Source organism: Pleurotus ostreatus, assembly GCF_014466165.1.
Source record: "Pleurotus ostreatus strain PC9 chromosome Unknown scaffold_6, whole genome shotgun sequence".
Lineage (NCBI taxonomy): Eukaryota > Fungi > Basidiomycota > Agaricomycetes > Agaricales > Pleurotaceae > Pleurotus > Pleurotus ostreatus.
The window spans coordinates 817101-833904 of NW_023503161.1; the positions used below are offsets into that span (position 1 = coordinate 817101).

The 16804-nt window shown below is 51.1% G+C and overlaps 8 protein-coding genes across 8 annotated transcripts; 3 read left to right on the forward strand and 5 right to left on the reverse strand.

The window, feature by feature from the left end:
- Nucleotides 1–217: 217 nt before the first annotated feature.
- Nucleotides 218–1073, reverse strand: PC9H_008517 (uncharacterized protein; the record flags this gene model as incomplete). The annotated part of the gene is made up of 4 exons (XM_036778027.1): nucleotides 218–249; nucleotides 302–350; nucleotides 404–815; nucleotides 871–1073. The coding sequence occupies 4 exons, from the start codon at nucleotides 1071–1073 to the stop codon at nucleotides 218–220; spliced, it is 696 nt and encodes a 231-aa protein (XP_036629455.1).
- A 1337-nt stretch (nucleotides 1074–2410) lies between these two features.
- Nucleotides 2411–2910, reverse strand: PC9H_008518 (uncharacterized protein; the record flags this gene model as incomplete). Its single annotated transcript, XM_036778028.1, has 2 exons — nucleotides 2411–2579; nucleotides 2633–2910. 2 exons carry the CDS (start codon nucleotides 2908–2910, stop codon nucleotides 2411–2413), a joined length of 447 nt encoding a protein of 148 aa, XP_036629456.1.
- A 271-nt stretch (nucleotides 2911–3181) lies between these two features.
- Nucleotides 3182–5034, forward strand: PC9H_008519 (uncharacterized protein; the record flags this gene model as incomplete). The annotated part of the gene is made up of 7 exons (XM_036778029.1): nucleotides 3182–3294; nucleotides 3410–3505; nucleotides 3567–3708; nucleotides 3764–4005; nucleotides 4065–4477; nucleotides 4529–4870; nucleotides 4928–5034. 7 exons carry the CDS (start codon nucleotides 3182–3184, stop codon nucleotides 5032–5034), a joined length of 1455 nt encoding a protein of 484 aa, XP_036629457.1.
- An 869-nt stretch (nucleotides 5035–5903) lies between these two features.
- PC9H_008520 (uncharacterized protein) lies at nucleotides 5904–9673 on the forward strand (the record flags this gene model as incomplete). The annotated part of the gene is made up of 7 exons (XM_036778030.1): nucleotides 5904–6181; nucleotides 6228–7015; nucleotides 7064–7122; nucleotides 7173–8552; nucleotides 8606–8777; nucleotides 8837–8877; nucleotides 8942–9673. 7 exons carry the CDS (start codon nucleotides 5904–5906, stop codon nucleotides 9671–9673), a joined length of 3450 nt encoding a protein of 1149 aa, XP_036629458.1.
- A 196-nt stretch (nucleotides 9674–9869) lies between these two features.
- On the reverse strand, nucleotides 9870–10468 carry PIN4 (Peptidyl-prolyl cis-trans isomerase pin4; the record flags this gene model as incomplete). The annotated part of the gene is made up of 4 exons (XM_036778031.1): nucleotides 9870–10030; nucleotides 10098–10152; nucleotides 10207–10302; nucleotides 10367–10468. 4 exons carry the CDS (start codon nucleotides 10466–10468, stop codon nucleotides 9870–9872), a joined length of 414 nt encoding a protein of 137 aa, XP_036629459.1.
- A 332-nt stretch (nucleotides 10469–10800) lies between these two features.
- On the reverse strand, nucleotides 10801–13131 carry RLI1 (Fe-S cluster-binding ribosome biosynthesis protein; the record flags this gene model as incomplete). Its single annotated transcript, XM_036778032.1, has 10 exons — nucleotides 10801–10832; nucleotides 10911–11038; nucleotides 11117–11239; nucleotides 11295–11342; nucleotides 11406–11448; nucleotides 11505–12008; nucleotides 12060–12796; nucleotides 12846–12933; nucleotides 12982–13003; nucleotides 13051–13131. The coding sequence occupies 10 exons, from the start codon at nucleotides 13129–13131 to the stop codon at nucleotides 10801–10803; spliced, it is 1806 nt and encodes a 601-aa protein (XP_036629460.1).
- Nucleotides 13132–13627: 496 nt separating this feature from the next.
- GPI17 (GPI transamidase component) lies at nucleotides 13628–15280 on the forward strand (the record flags this gene model as incomplete). Its single annotated transcript, XM_036778033.1, has 6 exons — nucleotides 13628–13922; nucleotides 13982–14074; nucleotides 14133–14297; nucleotides 14362–14524; nucleotides 14627–14972; nucleotides 15047–15280. The coding sequence occupies 6 exons, from the start codon at nucleotides 13628–13630 to the stop codon at nucleotides 15278–15280; spliced, it is 1296 nt and encodes a 431-aa protein (XP_036629461.1).
- A 556-nt stretch (nucleotides 15281–15836) lies between these two features.
- PC9H_008524 (uncharacterized protein) lies at nucleotides 15837–16192 on the reverse strand (the record flags this gene model as incomplete). The annotated part of the gene is made up of 3 exons (XM_036778034.1): nucleotides 15837–15886; nucleotides 15946–16094; nucleotides 16146–16192. 3 exons carry the CDS (start codon nucleotides 16190–16192, stop codon nucleotides 15837–15839), a joined length of 246 nt encoding a protein of 81 aa, XP_036629462.1.
- Nucleotides 16193–16804: the final 612 nt, after the last annotated feature.

Consider the following 16804-nt stretch of genomic DNA (forward strand, 5'->3'; position numbering starts at 1 on the left):
CTGCGACTCCCAGATAAGGAGGTTAGTGAGAATCAGCGCTCAGCTGTATTCATCCCTTGCTTCGGTCGTGGCCGGAAAGCAGACGAGCTAGCGACCTCGTTCAATCTCTTGACGGCGTGTTACATGATGGCTTGATCATATGTGAGACAAGGGAGATTTCCGGGAAAACAACGACACGACAATATGCTGTTCTACTGGATAATGCCCGCAGCCGTGATCAAGATTGATGGACAGATCCACCAAATAGCCCTTGATTCCACAAGTCAAAGCGCGGTCAATTTCCGAGTGGACAGGAACTCACAATATTTAGAGGCGTACTTGACAGAGATAGGTGCGGAACCGGGAGTGCACTACGAGTTAAAGTAGTTGATAACATAGTTGCGAGGAGGGAAGTCGAACATACAGTAGCGGGAGGTTGCCCTCCTCGAGTGTCGACCCTGTAGATCTGGTCGGCCAGTTGACCTTGGACACCGGTCAGGAAAAGCCAGTCGATATCTTGAGGGCCCGTAGGAGCGGGAACACCTCCAGAGCGGGCACCGACTACAAATGCGTCGGGGTTTCCCTTCGTAGCGCCCTGTGAAGTGAAATCCCACTTCGGGCTGAGACCACTCCCAGTGATGGGGTTGGTGATAAAGTAGTGCTGTCCGAGGGTAGTAGGTGTCTTTGCTAGATGAAGTAGCTCGATGACCTTCTCGGCGGTAACCTTGCTGGGAAGAGCCTTCCAGATGTTGAAGGCCAGGTCTTGGATATGGTCGAAAACGGGGGTACCCAAGAGGCAAGAGATGTCGAACAGCTCAGCAACAGCACCGACGCTCCTGCAAATATGTTGAAAGTGAGTATGTGCGGCGCGGCTTTGGAAGAGAGGCATACGTGTATGCCCCAGTGTCGGCACAGGTGTAATTCTGTACGCCGATGGCGACTGAGATGTAAGAGGGCGAGCTTGTTGGCGGGGGTAGCCCAGGAGGCAAGGAAAGTTCAGCGTTAGAGATATCGCATCCTGAAGTTGTCAGGCTGGGGGCAGCGAGGACAACAGAGGCTGCGATAACGATCAAGGATAGAGGAGTGGCAATCATTGGGAGTGTTGAAAACAGCGTAAGTCAAAGAAGACAAACTGTCGGGGAGAGAGAAGTGCCCTCATATACACATTTTATAGGATTTTGGAACTTTCGTTGGATCCCGTAGCGGCATCGGATGCTATGCTGTAGAAAGCAAACGGGTCTCCCAGCCAGGTACAATTCAGTTTCGCATCGGCGTCGGCGTCCATGCTTGGATAAACGTTCATGAGAGTATCAGGACCAGAAGAAGTCGCCATGAACTTCTTGAATACCGGTGAACCTTGGATGGGGATGCTTCGAGGGAAGTCTGTGTGTCGACCCGACCTTGAAACCCTTGTGACCCACAGCGCCTGATGGGCTGGAACATACCACTCCTTTGCCTGCTTGCCACTCCTTACGGTGATATCTGGTAAATGATTTTGACCTCTTACACCACCTCACCATCGTGTCATGAGACCGTCTAAATATGACATCGGTGAACCCATTCAGTTTTGATGGAACGGCCGCCACTCGGTGGTTTCTGCCCCAGAGCTCTGACGGTAATCTAGCATCTCCTAACGGACCTGCTCCATTAATTATGGCTGTAACAACCGACGCCGGCCGGATTGACATCTGGTAGTCTAAACGTAGCCGTAGCCGAAGAGTGGAGTGCTATGGTTGGGGTCAATGATGAAGAGGTTGCGCTCTAGGAGGTTCCTTGAGAATAGCGCAGAGTGGAGGTTGATCAGATATCTTTCCTGTGTTGCGTCCCGGGCAGCCATCTCGGTAAATGGATCAGGAGAGATCAAGCCAAGTCGACGGGAGCTTCCGCTTTAGAGGTCTCAATGGGCAGACAAACAAACTACCAAGAGAGAAAGAGAGCGATCAAATAGGATATCAATGGATCGAGTAAAAAAAACTTCCTACCGGGCGCCCCAACGGGAAGCAAATGACGCAAGCGGATAATGCAGGCGAAGGAACCACTAGGAGTGGGCCCAAACTACGTCTACACACCGGGCCTCATACCCGTAGACGCATCGGGCAGGAAATGAAGGTTACACTATGCAATTCCTGCATTAGCACCCGATAACTTGATCCTAACCTATTTCCACGGCCGGGCCAATGGTGGTAGCACGTTCAAGGCACGGTCGACGGTTGGACGCGCCGGGAAAGTACAATCGGGGCTTCGCGAGACAGCGGGGAAACATACCCTCCGTTAGGGAATATGGAGAAGGCGGAGGTGCCATAGAAGTAAGTCGACGCCAAATAAATATTTATTATCCCAAGATACAGTAGGGGTGGACTCCCGTACACGCGCGATCAGCTGGCTGGCAATGTCAGCGCAATAAAGGCAAAAGGGACAGCAGGATTGACCTTCACGCGAGCTTTCGCCGTTCGGGCGCAGCTGAGCTAAATCCTTTCACCCAATTTCTTAGCCATGTTATTCCTTTGCCTTCAGTTGAGACAAGCCGTGACTTGATATATCTTGCTGAATGCACCCGAGCTCGTCTTATGAGGGGTACGAGGAAGTGGCCAGCGATCCCCCTGCAAGGATACATTCAGCATGACTTACGGTACGGTAAGGTCGTAGCACTCACCAGACAGCCCCCTGAAGAAATGGGCTGATAACTTGGTCGCGTGTGGTGATCCAGAGGACTTTGGCCCAGTCAATGACAATGTCCTCTGAGATGACTGCCTTCTGAGAAGTAGCTAAAGCAACGTCCGCATGGTCGTAGTCAGGCTCCTTGGTGTCTGGTGCAACATGGATTCTGCGGACGTAGAAGAATGGCCGTATGCTTCGCAGATAACTATTCTCAAAACGGAGGTCCGGGATTGCTGGGATGCGTGCTGGATGGTGGTGCACGTTGGAGGTCATCGTTGACGGCAACCTGGTAGCCTGGCTGGCTAATCTGGCACCTTGAGGAGGGTATGAGTCGGAATGGAAGGAGAATGGATAGGATGCCGCACCAGAAGTGCGATGGTCATGTGATCCCCAACCCATTGTTTTGAATCGTGGCGGCGAAGAAAACTGACTCTGTTACCGACGGCCATCTCCTCCGCCAAACCGCCGTCCCAGAGCTCCACCACTCAATCTGGAGGCTTGCAAATACGACTGACTGCGTGTCCCCGCAGTCTTGAGGCCCTGAATGGCAACCAAGGAGGAACAAGAGACGTTGCGTCTGCTGGTTCAGCATGTCTCCCGATCCTTCTATGAAGCCAAGTACACCATTATTCTGGATCAGCTTGCTCGGCATCCGGTGTAAGTATTCTGCGTAGCGAGTCGTAGCACTCTTCTGAACTCTTAGAATCTGCCCGTTGAACACTACTTACCATCCTCTATGTATCCCCGTTTTCGTCGTTTCCCGACTTGATAGCCTCAAGGACGATGATCTGGCGGGCAGGATGGGTCTTCAGGCGAAAGAGTTGAACAAGCTGATGGCAGTTCTCTCGAACGACCGGTTGGTCAAAATGTGCGTAGAGCCCTTAGCCCTGCACAACGATCTTAACACACGTTTCGACCTGGACCTGCAGATATCGTCAAAATGAGCTGAAGGAAGGCGCTCAGCGGTCTGTTGGGAAGCAGTACTACTACATCGACTACGAAAACTTTTGCAATGTCGTCAAGTGGCGCGTCGCCAAAATGTTCAGCATAATTGATTCCACCCTTCGCAATGTGGGCGCCATTTCTTATCACTATCCGCATCTTGTGGGCTGATGCTCTGCTCCAGGAACTGGAACACAAAGGCTATATCTGTACTCAATGCAAGCAATCGTACTCGCCGCTTGACGTCGACAAACTCATGGACACAACTCGCGGGGAATTTGTATGTGAAATATGCCACGGTGAAGTAGTCGACAACGAGAATGCCGCAAGTGTGATAGGTAGCAAAGATAGAATGCAACGGTTTAATAATCAAATGCGATTTATCCGAGATGGCCTGCAGAAGAGCGAAGGTATGGTCCTACCTGCGTGAGTAACCCATCCACCGTCCATGATATAATTGCTCAAATTACACATTCCTTATTAAGCTTCGACGTCGCGGCCTGGGTTAAGTCCAATACCATTGCAGCCGACAATCAAAAGAACCCCAACGCAGAGCCTGGCCTCAAGATCGCTGGCTCGGATCCAAACCAGAAGAAGGATGATGGTGTTGGGGTCATGATATCCATGGATAAGGATGAGCACACAAAAAAGATGGAACGCGATGCCGAGGCTGCTGCAAAGCGCCAGCAAAACGCTCTACCTTCCTGGCATTTGAAAAGTACCATTTCTGGCGACCTTACGGCTCTGGGCGTGAAGGAGCATGCTCGAGAGCAGGCTGCCGGCACGGGTTCGAATGACGATATACTAAGAGGTCTCGGTGTTATTGGTGGCTCGAAGTCGGACCAGACCGCCATCGTAGTGGAAGATGTTAAACCTGTCATCAACCATGAAGCGGACTGTAATGGGTATCCATTATCAAACTTACGGCACCTGCTGATATCTCTGCTAGATTATGACCAGTACTACGCGTCGTTGGCTGCTTCGGCATCGGCGTCTGCTCAAGCTACACCGTCTGCCACGAGTGCTCCCTGGAGCGATTTCGGCGATGCTGGGAACGATGAAGAGGAAGACGTTAAACCATCCGTCGAATACCTTGACTCCTTGAATGACTATCGAAAGCGATCTCGTTCAAGAGAAGACGAAGGGGCAGCAACGAAGTCGAAGTTAGCTAAAACCGACTTTGGCATCGACCTGCCCTATGTCAATCAGCATCTCAACAACGGAAATGGGATATCGAATGACGTTCCTAGTGCAATGAACGGAACGCCAGATGACGACCCGCTGGTCTACGGTAAGAAGCATCACACCCTGTGTCAGTGTTATTATTGACAACTACGCATCGTATCAGTCAACGGGAAGCCTATACCCTACTCCCGAGTCACCGAGGAGGATCACGATCTCATGACACCGGACGAATACACTGCGTTCTTCGAAGTTATGCAAGCTCGCTCGTAGAGGTTTTTGGTCGTCTGGGTGTGTGGAAGCACGTTATGGAGTTTAGGATACTCATCAGCATCTCCGTTTATATATTTTTGATCGACGAGGTGTTTGACATTCGCATCAGCTTAGACGCCTGTATCCCTTAGATTGGTTCGACGATGGAATAGTGTCTTTTTTTGTTAGCCAATGGTCCACCAATGATCCACGCTGCTTCACTGAACCTTGGCGGTTGATGCGATGCCAGCAGATAGTAACTTTCGGAATACACATAACCCAGCCTCGTCCATTGTCTGCCCATTGACCTGAGACTTCCCTTCCAAGACGCGCGGCTTGCTGTTTCACGGCCACTTTGATAAGGGTTCGCCTGGGGTGTGGCGCGCGTGATAGAGTGTCAAAACCTTGCCGCCAACAAACCTTGCATTGATTGGTGAAGCACGAAAAAAACTCGAACAAGGTCGAATTCGTTCACATCGTTGATTGCCCACGGCGGGACCAAGTTTATGCGGCCGCGTGAGTGTACGGTTTAAGGTAAAAGCCTGAGAGCCCCTGAAGGCCCCTGTTTAGGCATGTTGGCTGTTTTCGCTCGCCGCATCAACCCATTCCGCAACCACGACCTACCTTTTTGGCTCGAGCCATTCCTTTCTAATACTTCACCTATTTTATTGCCCGCTGTGATGGCTGGCTACGATTCGTCAAGAGTGCCTCTTGGTCCCAGGGATATGCGACAAGGCCCAGGACCCATCGTCTACGACGTGAGTATATTCACCACTGCAACGCTCCAGCCTCTAGATTTATTGCAGCGATATACTTCGTTCCGGACAAGGTCACCCTCTCCGGACTCACTCTCGCGACGAATGCTGCCATACCACGCGGCCACCCGACCTATGAACCACCATCGAGACATTTACGCTGGCCCGAACGTTTACAGACCTAATGTTTACCGCCCCGACTACGATCACTACGAGCCACCTCCAGAAACATTTGCTGTACGGGACCGCTCAGCATCTTGGTCATCTTCGGGGAAACCTTCGGCGTGGAACGACAGGAGAACGAGCTTAGGTGCTGGTCCTTCACGCGACGCTGACATGTTGGCTTCACGAATGGCTATGGCTCCTTCTAGAATGTTCGAGCCATCTGATAGTTGGAAGCATACTCATGACGAGTGAGTAGGTAAATCATAGTACTGGAGTAACGCCTAATTTTAGCAGGCCACGCCTGATCCCTAGAGTCGGTGGCGACCGTTATCGACCAGCGACCAATGATGGAGGTGCCTATCTTCATGGACGAGCTGACGTTTACAGGCCCAGTTACGACAATTCGCGATCAGTACGACGTCAAAGTGGCTCAGACAGACGTAGTCGTAATTCAGGAAGTCGCCGTTCGCCTAGCCGATCACGATCACGATCCTTGTCTTCTACCTCTCGTTCAGCGGCGTCTCTGAGTCGATCCCCCTTCCGTGCCTCGTCAACTAAGTCTCGCTCTCCAATTCGTCGAAAACGGTCTTCTCCGGACTCGTCAAAGCGTCGATCTCGTTCATCTTCTGCATTTTCTGTGGCATCATCTCGTCCATCAATACCACCACCTAATGTTAATTCTCACACTACTGTATCACCGCCTAGTCGCAGCAATTCACCTCTTCCCAAGGCAGACCCAGATTTGGGTGCTTCTGAGGAGCAAGCCCAACCGCCACCCCCTAGTGTAGCCCCTGATGTAGCCCCTGTATCTCCCCTTTTAAGTCACACCACCCAGCCATCGTCTATGCCAATGGAGACCGCGAAGCTGCCCGAGCCGCCTAAGGAAGAAGTATCTAGTTCTTCGGACATACCGATTACCGCGAACCCCACCTCCCTCTGCGCAACGCCATCATCTACAGAACCCGCGATCCCCATCCCCACCTCACCCGTTGCCGCTTCACCTCAGAAACTAGAGGAGGAGGCTGAGGCAAAGTCTGCTACCCAGCTAGACTTGACAAATGTGCGCGATCCTGGTCTTACTGGTGAGTCTCTTCCTTTTGTCTGTAAACTTCCTAGTTATGGTATATCAGTGGATTCCCCGCCACGTGATGCACATTTAGCCACCGACCAAACAGTAGACACTGCGAAGGTAATAAATAGCTCGTTGTTAGTAGGACCGGTTATTCACCTCCCTTCCAGGACAAGCCAATGGAACCTGACGCGACCCCGGCGAAACTCTCAACCACACAGGAGCCTGATCCTTCCCCAATGTTAGTAGAACCTAATACCTTGCCAGATTCCAAATCGGAAGTTCCAACTGTGGCTGACGCCCCCGTCCCAACGTTGGCAATCGAGCAACCTCCCAATGAGCCTGCCGAGAATATTGTGCCGCCAAGTCCTGAACGACCTGCTCTGGACGAGATACCTAAATTTGCTGATACAATGCACGAAAGGCTTCGTATCGTGGTGATGACCCGCTTGGCCCACGATACGCAATCCCGCGAAGAGATCATTGCGCCAATACTCACGACGAACCTCTCCATTGCTCGACATGAATACCGCAAGGGGACAACAGCCGACGTGCTCATGCAAGAAATTCTATCGGGAGACAAGGCGAAAACACGGCTCGAATCCTTGGAAGCTTGCAAGCCATCATTGGTCCAGCAATTCGAGACTCGGCAGACTATGCTCATGGAGAAGGTCGAACGTCTGCGCAACGAATATATCGACTTGCACGAAAAATGGCTTGTTCATTGCGCGACGTTGGACGAACAAGCGAAACCTAGCGAAACCGAAGCGGTGCAGCCCTCTGGCAGGACCACGAGACGGACTGCTAATCTCACTGACACGGTGCGATCTGATCTCGAAATGGAGCAAATAATAGCTAGTTTGGGAAATGATGACGCTACCGATCCGAATCACTTGTCGCAACGGAACCTGGCGGTAATCCCAGATATGATCTCGGTCACGCGCGGGCAGGTCGATTATGCTTTCGACGATACGAACCATCTAGTCACCGATCCTCACGAGTACTACGCCCCTCGTACTGGCATCGACGACTGGACGGAGGAGGAGAAAACCATACTGTGTGACAAGTTCGCGGCGCATCCCAAACAATTCGGCATCATCGCAGACTATCTCCCAAACAAAACTCAGGCCCAATGCGTTTCTTACTACTACTTACACAAGAAGAAATTTATCAACTTCCGGAAGGTTGTCGCGCAGCGCGGTCCTGGCAAGCGCAAACGACGATCGGACAAACGGAAGGGCAACGCGTTGCTCACAGATATTCAAAGGCACGACGAGGAGCTTGAGGGCGACTCGATGTCTCCTGCTCCGACAAGCGCACCGACAACTACTAGTAGTGGAAGACCACGTCGTCGAGCTGCTGCACAGCAACCAGCCGAACCCGTGGCCTCCCGAAGGCCTCAGCCACGTAGGTCGAACGCTCATCAACTCGAGGCAACTCCGGCGTCGACCCCGACTCCAGAACCGGAAAGTAGAGTTAGACGACGGCGAAGTAATCAAGTTGTAGCACCGCCCACACCAGTCGAAGAGCCTGAAGAGGATCCTGCTACGGTAAGATCTTTCCGATTGTATAGAAAACGAACTAATTTTGTCCGTCTCAACAGGATCCTGAACAGAGGCCCGCAAAGAAGCCTAAGAGAGGTCGTAAAGTCGTCAAATCCGCCGCGATCATCCCTGACGATATTATCATGGATGACACTGCTTCTGAGCCCCCTAGTACCAGACCACAAAGTGCAACTCCGTTCCAGCTGCCGACGCTATCTGAAGAGCAGCAGTGTACGTCACTCCCTCATATATTCCTTTCAATTTATCGATTGCTAACGAGCACTTTTTAGTGGTCATGATAAACCTCATCAAGGATTACATGAACCCTCAGGTACCGTGAAACTTCTTGTACGAGACGCTCTTGGCTAACAATTACATTTCTTGCCCGTTTGTAGATGGCAGCTAACTCCAAACCGCCTACACCCGTCATAGGCTACCCTGGAACAGGAATCATGATCCCGAATCCTCCTACCGTTGGCGCTACTCGATACGCCGATATTCCAATATCGAGGTCTCCCGCCGGCCGCCCTTCTGAGCCTATGTACCCTGGTGCTGGCATCATGTCACCGATAATGGGCCACACTTCAATGGATCCGGCCTCACAACCAAACGCTCATTTTTCGGCTAACGGAGAACACATGAATGCTGGTTCGAGTAGAATTAGTTTCCATGCTAACCCATGGGTTCCTTCGAATTTTTCAGCAGGATCAAGTCGCGGCTCAACGCCTCAACCCATCGCCCCGCAACCCATGGTATCGTCGAATCCCTACGGCTCGGGCATGCCTGTGTTGCATACTGGGCGTCATCTTGACTCTACCTTTCCCTCCCATCCATCGAGCTACGGGCCGCCCATTCCAGGAGGCATTCCAATGGGGATGCCTATGCCAATGGGACCCTCCCCGCTTGGCCTGCCGTCTTATCCACCCACTCAGTTATCGATGACCTCTGCCGGACCACCAACTTCTCTGGAGCGGGCTGAAAGCAGGCTCTACCGCGCCTCTGGCACATTTGTACCTATGTCCATGGCCTCTCCAATTCCCTTGGATTCGGGTCCTGGGTCCAGAGGGCGGAATCCATACCCTGTGGTCCCTACTTCCTTCTCTTCATCTTACAATCTGCCTCGGTAGAATGTATTCTCGGAAACAGTAGATCTCTTTGTTGATATTGTAGCATAGTCGCATTGCAGTAATCATTCTGGCACGTCCTTGGAAAGCAAAGCATAGGGTATATATACGTCTGGTTGTTATTATTAATTAATGCATGTATCGTGGTAGCAGGGCGCGTTGTCTGCTTTGTTGGCTTTGTCTGGTCTGTCGACATTCATCAGCGCCGCCCCTCAACCATGATGATGTGGTAGCCAAAGTTAGTCTTCACAAGGGGTGATAGAATAGGCTTGTCGACCGTCGATGGTGTCAGAGCGAAGGCGGCATCCTGGAATGGTCCAACCATGCTACCGCGAGTCATCCAGCCAAGACTACCTCCCGCTGCAAAACAACGTGTGCGGTTCAAAGATCAATTACCCTTAGAACACTGAGGATGAGGAACACGCACCCTTCGCCTTGTCTTCCGAGTACTCTTGCGCGACTTTATTGAAGGCCTGTCCTTCCTATGAGGAATTGAGCTTAAGCGGTGGTAGTACCAGGTAGACAAGTTCAAGAACCTGGAGCTTCTCGAGAGCTTCCGTCGCTCTTGAGTGCTTCTCGCATAGGATATGGCGCACGTTCACAGCAGTTGCGGCTTTCAGACCGCCTTTCCCCTAGATCGTGGTCAATATGGTGGCACTTGATGCTAACCTGATCGGACTGCGCCGGGCGACCGACCTTGGACTTGTCCTGCGACTCAGATGAGTCCGAAGCTTTCCCCTTCTTGTCGCCAGCCTTCTTCTCTGCTGTTTTCTTATCGGCCGCGCCTTTCTTCGCCATGTCAATAGAAATCTCGAGTCGAATCACCTTACGCTGAACGTTGCGGTGTGGACTTGATTGACTAGTCAACGTTTCAACCGCGTGATCGTCCCCGGCAGCCGGGCGCTGGAGTTTTTGGGTCGCTTGTCCGGTTTGTACTATGTAGAGGCTACATTTTATCGCGATATCATGCTACAGGTACCGACTACGTATGCGTGCAGAAACTCGATCGCGAAACCAGCGTGTCTAGGGATACACCGTACACCGTACATTACGTCCAGATCTGACATTATCTATACACTTAAGATGCTAGATGCTTCAAGTTCCAGATACTTCATCTTGCAATCTTGGAATTAATCTTCGAGGAAGAAGTAGTTCCCGCTCGCTAGAACACAGAACACGCCGACACTAGTCAGCATCATGCACTCTACAAATCAACGGGAGGAAGCTAGAGGGTGCGCACCTTTCTGCTCCCTGTCCTTGACACTGTGTCGCTTGTTCACGCGTGGGCGGTAGTTAGTGGGATCGCGTCTGAACGTGATCTCGAGCGAGGCGAGGAATCTGTTCATTCCCGATAAGAGTGTTTGTGGCCTGGTCGCAACGGCAGTGTCAGCATTGACTAATATTGGGCTGCGAGAGGGAAGAGGGCGGAGAAGGGAAGGGACTTACGGGGTGGCGGTAGCCGAGACGGCTGGTTGACCCTCGAAGACAATGACACGATCGGCCAAGTATGTCGCCATGATAAAATCGTGCTCGATGACGAACGCGGTCTTCTTAGCGTGGAGGATGAACCTGATGAGTGACATACGATGAGCACCGTTCTTCCCAAAGGATGAAAGCGAGTGACCTTTTGATGACTTTGCTAGCAATAATACGTTGTTCGGAATCCAAGAAACTAGATATTATGAGGGTGAGCAACGTTGGGTTGAATGAGAGGTAAGAGGACGCGGCTATTCACCTGCTAGGTTCGTCAAGAAGATAGACAGACACGTTCGGCTTGCCTGAAGGAACAGTCAGCCGAAATACGAGTGAGTTATTCATCATCGCCAAAACATACCTAGGGCAAGCACGATGGCGACTCTCTGCAACTCTCCACCAGATAACGTCTTCACCTCCTGGTCCATGATATTCTCCAGATTCATCGGCTTGAGCACGTCCGTTTGGAACTGCGCGTGCATGAACGCCTGCCTGATCTGCTTCAGCAGCAGCATCCGCACGGTACCGGGGAACTTGGGCGATATCGTCTGCGGCTTGAGCGACACGGCCAGCGACAGCGTGTCCGCTTCATTATCCGGCTTGTCACCTGCAAGCAACCGCACGAACGTCGTCTTCCCTGTCCCGTTCTCGCCTAGCATGACGATGATTTCGGAATCGGTGAACGTGCCCGATTCGACCGTGAGTTTGAAGCCGCCTAGGGTCTTGGTCATGGATGGGTAGGAGTAGTGCCGTGTCTTGTCGACGACGAGCTCCTCCGCCGTCTCGACCATCTTGAACGATAACGACTCCTCTCTGAATCTCAGATTCTCGGTAGGGATGAAACCGTCGAGGAAGATGTTGATTCCTAGCTAGTTGGTCAGCGGGTGATCTGCGCCCCGTTATTAGCCAGACGTACCTTCTCGGACTGATGAAGGCATGGTGACGACACCATACATGGAGGGTTTGCCGTATAGACAGCAAATGAAATCGGAGAGGTAATCCAGAACAGACAGATCGTGCTCGACGGCCACGACGTAGCAGTCTGGGGTTAGCAGGCCACGAATAACTTCAGCCGCCTTCAACCGCTGCCTAATATCCAGATAACTCGACGGCTCGTCAAACATATACACATCCGCCCGTTGGATGCACGACATCGCGATTGCGAACCGTTGCAATTCTCCACCAGACAGCTGCCCAACCTCACGTTCGAGAACCTTGTTCAGCTCTAGCTCATCGCACATCTCCTGCTTGTTGTCCCGCTCCAGCTTCGAGTCCAGCATCTGCGACACCGTCATAGTCCCCTTGATCGCCCGCGGTATGTGGTCCACATATTGCGGCTTGATCAGTGCCTTCAGATTATCTTCGAGCACCTTTGTAAAGTAGTTCTGCAGCTCTGACCCGCGGAAGTATTTGAGGATTTCCTGCCAATCCGGCGGATCATCGTACCGCCCAAGGTTCGGCTTCACCTTCCCCGCCAGGATTTTCAGCGCAGTGCTCTTCCCTATACCGTTCGTGCCCACGAGACCCAGCACCTGCCCAGGCCGCGGTGTCGGCAGTCTGTGTAGTTTGAACGCGTTCGCTGTGTATCGATGTGTGACTTCAGACTCGAGGTTCGTTGGTAGATTGATGATCGCTATTGCCTCAAAGGGGCATCTGCCGAAAGGCCTCAGATAGCAGACAACGATCGAGGGCTGCAGCATACTTTTTGACGCAGATACCACAACCGATGCATAGGAATTCGGATATGAATGCAATCTTGTCGGTCGGCTTGACCTCTATACAGAGCTTGCCTACATCCCCCAAATCAGCACGAATCTATAAGACATCGAGGCACGCACCCATCTTCACCACTGGACATGACTGAATACCGGGTTATATAAGGTTCTATAAGACATGAAGAGGCGCACCTTTTTGCATTCTTGCGCGCATCGTTTTGGCTTGCATCGATTCGAATCTACAATAGCTATACGAGTGATTTTGTCGGCCATGCTGGCGAAGGGAAAGTTGTGATTGTGGTGACTGCAAGGTCGACTGTCAAAATTTGGCGTATGAGATTATCTAATCTTGATAAATCCAAGCACTCTGATTGGCTTAGTAACATTAGGTAATAAAAATCCGGCGCTTCTTCAGCGCTCCGATCCGTTAGCAAGCAAGTATTACTGCTACTGCTCCGTTCCGTTGATTTATACTCCCCTTGGTGTATCGTAGCGTATATGGATTGTCGACGTTAGAATATTGATTTTTGGTCCTTGAGCATTTGTGAACAGATATATATTTGACGAATGGTCGTGATTTGATGGAACAGCGAGATGTAGTTCCCAATCTCCTCCGAAGTTCATACTACGATGTACTAGCTTCCCTACCACCTCCCAACATCTACACCTCGTCATCTCTTTTGCTTTCTGGTGCTGCAAGGTAAGTACTCATAGAGGATTACAACCGAGAACGTTGATTGTGACGCCGGTAGGCCACCAACCCACAACGATGCCCCTGCGCGAGCCATCTACAATCTTCTTCCAATCCGACAATGTCAGACGGACAATCATCGCATCGTACTGGATTATTATCATTCTAGCACTACCTCTCTGGTGGAAAACGACAAGCATCGAACGACTGTCACTGCCTTCTTCCCGCGTAAGGAACCAAGCAAGCAAAGCACTGAGGCTACCAGTTCATATCCAACTACCGGGCTCGTATCTGGATACAACGAAGCGCTCGCAAGATCAGCTGGCCCAAACTTTGTCAAAGCAAGGAGTAGATGTTGTGTTCACGGGTGGACGTGAGTGCTTGCCAGTATTCCTCATGTTTCCGTAGCGCGGCGCGTCTGAGACGACGTAGATATTGAAGGCAGCAACCCGACGTATATCCTCAAGCACGCCACAAATGGCTTGGTTTTGAGTGACCGAGAACTAGAGTACGATTTCAGCGACGGTGCGTTACGTTGAGCCTAGTGGACTGCGAGTCTCGAAACTGACGAGTCAGTGCGCAGAGTCCAAACTGTCTACCATTTTATCGGAATTGCTTTGCCCCCCGCAACAGGGACACGTGGTTGCCCCGTATTCACCGCGTTTTCGACTATCTTTTACTCTCCTCAACGAGGACTCTACGTCAGGAAACTATGTCCGGAGTTGGGACGTCTCACGCGGGATTCGTCGTAAGAGTCCCTCATTCATTTTGGACCGCCAATTTTAACCTATGGGTTGTTATTGGGACGTTAGAATATATCACGCCGCTGCTTGACCAGTTGTCTCTGTTGCACAATTTCACAATAGAGAGTCAAGTCCAGTATCATGCTCCCCTCGCTTTCAAACCAAGACCGACACGTCTCTCGTCGGAAGACCTTTCTGTCTTCGTAAATTCGGCGGAATGGTCTCTGTGTGAGTCCACCCGATCGTGCCGCTGTCCAATGATACTAACCAAGGATATAACAGCATCTAGTGCATCCAACGATCCCGTATTGCATTTCGTTGCCTTCATCCCAAGCCAACCCCTAGAAATGCCAGAGTCGTTCTTGCTGCCTCAGTGGGGTGGCATCGTTGTCCATGATCCCCCTTCCCTGTCTGTAGACGACATTTTCCCGATCTTCGCGAGGCAGCTTCTTAGCTTGCTCGGAGTGTCCCCTCTCCCCGTGGGCGTTAAATACACTGGTGATGTTCCTATCAGTCGTTGGCAGCTGGAAGCGTTGTTGAGACGGCGCACGTTGGAAAACACGCACAGCAGTCAAGATACGCTGCGTAGTATCGTAACGCTGGTTGATCAGATTGAAGGTATGCCTGTAGGATGGAACGTTAAAGACGACATCCTTGATGCTTTGGACGCTCTTGACAAGGTATGATACCCATCCTAGATACCGATATTGCTTATTCACGGGGATTACGTTTATGTTCGTGCTATGCTTTCTAGGTCTACGCATCTTCGTCGGCATCACTGCGCGAAACGGTGAAACAATCGACGGATGCGATCGTGCTAGCATCGCGAGCATTCTTCAATCCCGACATGTTGGCGCTGCTTTACTTTCCCGCAGAGCACAAGTACGCAGTGTACGCCCCCCTTTTCGCCAGCGCTGTCATACCCGTGATCGCTGCGGCTGTTCGAGAACTGTTGGCATGGCGGAGGCAAAGGCGACAGCAAACATAGACGACGTCCCAGCGCGAACACCGTTAATACATACCTGTAGTTTGTTGGTTCATGGGGCGACTGAAACTTACTAAAACCCAACCTAATCAGTAGTGTTGAGGACGTTGGCGACGATCCTCCAAAACGGGTTGTATCGTAGCTGCTGGTAGCTTCACACTCTGTGCAAACTCTGTGCCATACCTCTACCCATCGCATTTATGCTTTGGCACTGCGCAGTAGGTGATTTGGTGAGGCTTGACGCCTTGCCATGGATTTTTCATACAAGAGGGTTATTAAGTTACAAGCTAACAGACTCGGCGTTCATTACCATTCGAATCGACCGGAATCCAACATATCACGATTCGCCGGGTTTACGAGCTCTCTTAAGTCCTTGATCATCTTACTCGGTGCTTCTCTCGAGGGTGAATAATAATAACATGGGCGAAATGGTATTCTGTGCCTTCATATCATCCATGCCATATGACGATGATTGACCGGGCCCTAATCGAGCGCTGAGCCGTAGATTATCCGACCGACCTTCTTTTTCCTGAGGGTGAATGCGAACCACATCACCACGTTATATAATGAACGCAGGGTTCTCTGGTCTGGCACATAACGGCATACGTCCTTGTGATCGATGGAAATGAGATGATTGGTGATGCAGTGATTCGTGAAGGTCTCTTGACCTGAAGCCTTGCCAGTGAGAGCCCCAACTTTGATCAAGGTGATGTTATCGAGTTTCTCCGTAGTCTCTGCGGGGTGCTCAGGTATGTTGTGGATCGTCGATTCGGAGCTGGAGTGAAGTTTCTTCCATGCAGAGGTCAAGAGGCCGTAACTGCCAAGAGGGTGGTTTCAGTTTAACGTTTGCATAAGGTTGAGAACATACATTACAAGACACGGAGAACCTCTAACGAGATGTTCAATGATGTTCATGAATTCCAAAATAAATGCTTCTATCGTTATACCACGTACTTGCTCACTGGTTCGTGGCATCATACAACTTAGTTGGCCTTGATTAACGCGGGGATAACGAACTTACATGGAAAAACTGATCACGATCTAAGGTCATCTATATGTTGAGATGAAAAGATCATCATGTGGTCACATATCGTGGCATAGAGTGGTCCGACAACAGCCGACCACGTTAGGCGGCCAGATGCGGGTCAACGGCACTGAACGGTTCGTGGGTACCGCCGGTCGAGATTCGAGAGTGTGCCACGAACCTGGAAGTCTTGTGTGTTTTATTCGTTGTATTTGTGTCCGATGCAAGCGAATAAAACGCAGGGCAACGAGGGTTGAAATCGGAAGCCGAGGTCACTTAGTAGACCCAAGACGCACGCACAAAGTTCAAACCTGTTCTAGATTGCGGAAGGCATCGTGTCTATATCAGAGCACCACACACATAATGAGTAGACAAAGGAAGATATAAAAAGCCCAGCAGAGTCTCAGAACCTCTTAAGCGATTAGATGGTCCTTCTGGGAAAATGGTATTCTTTCCGAACGTCTTCTTCCATTTCTATGTCTTGCTCGGATCGGCACTTATTG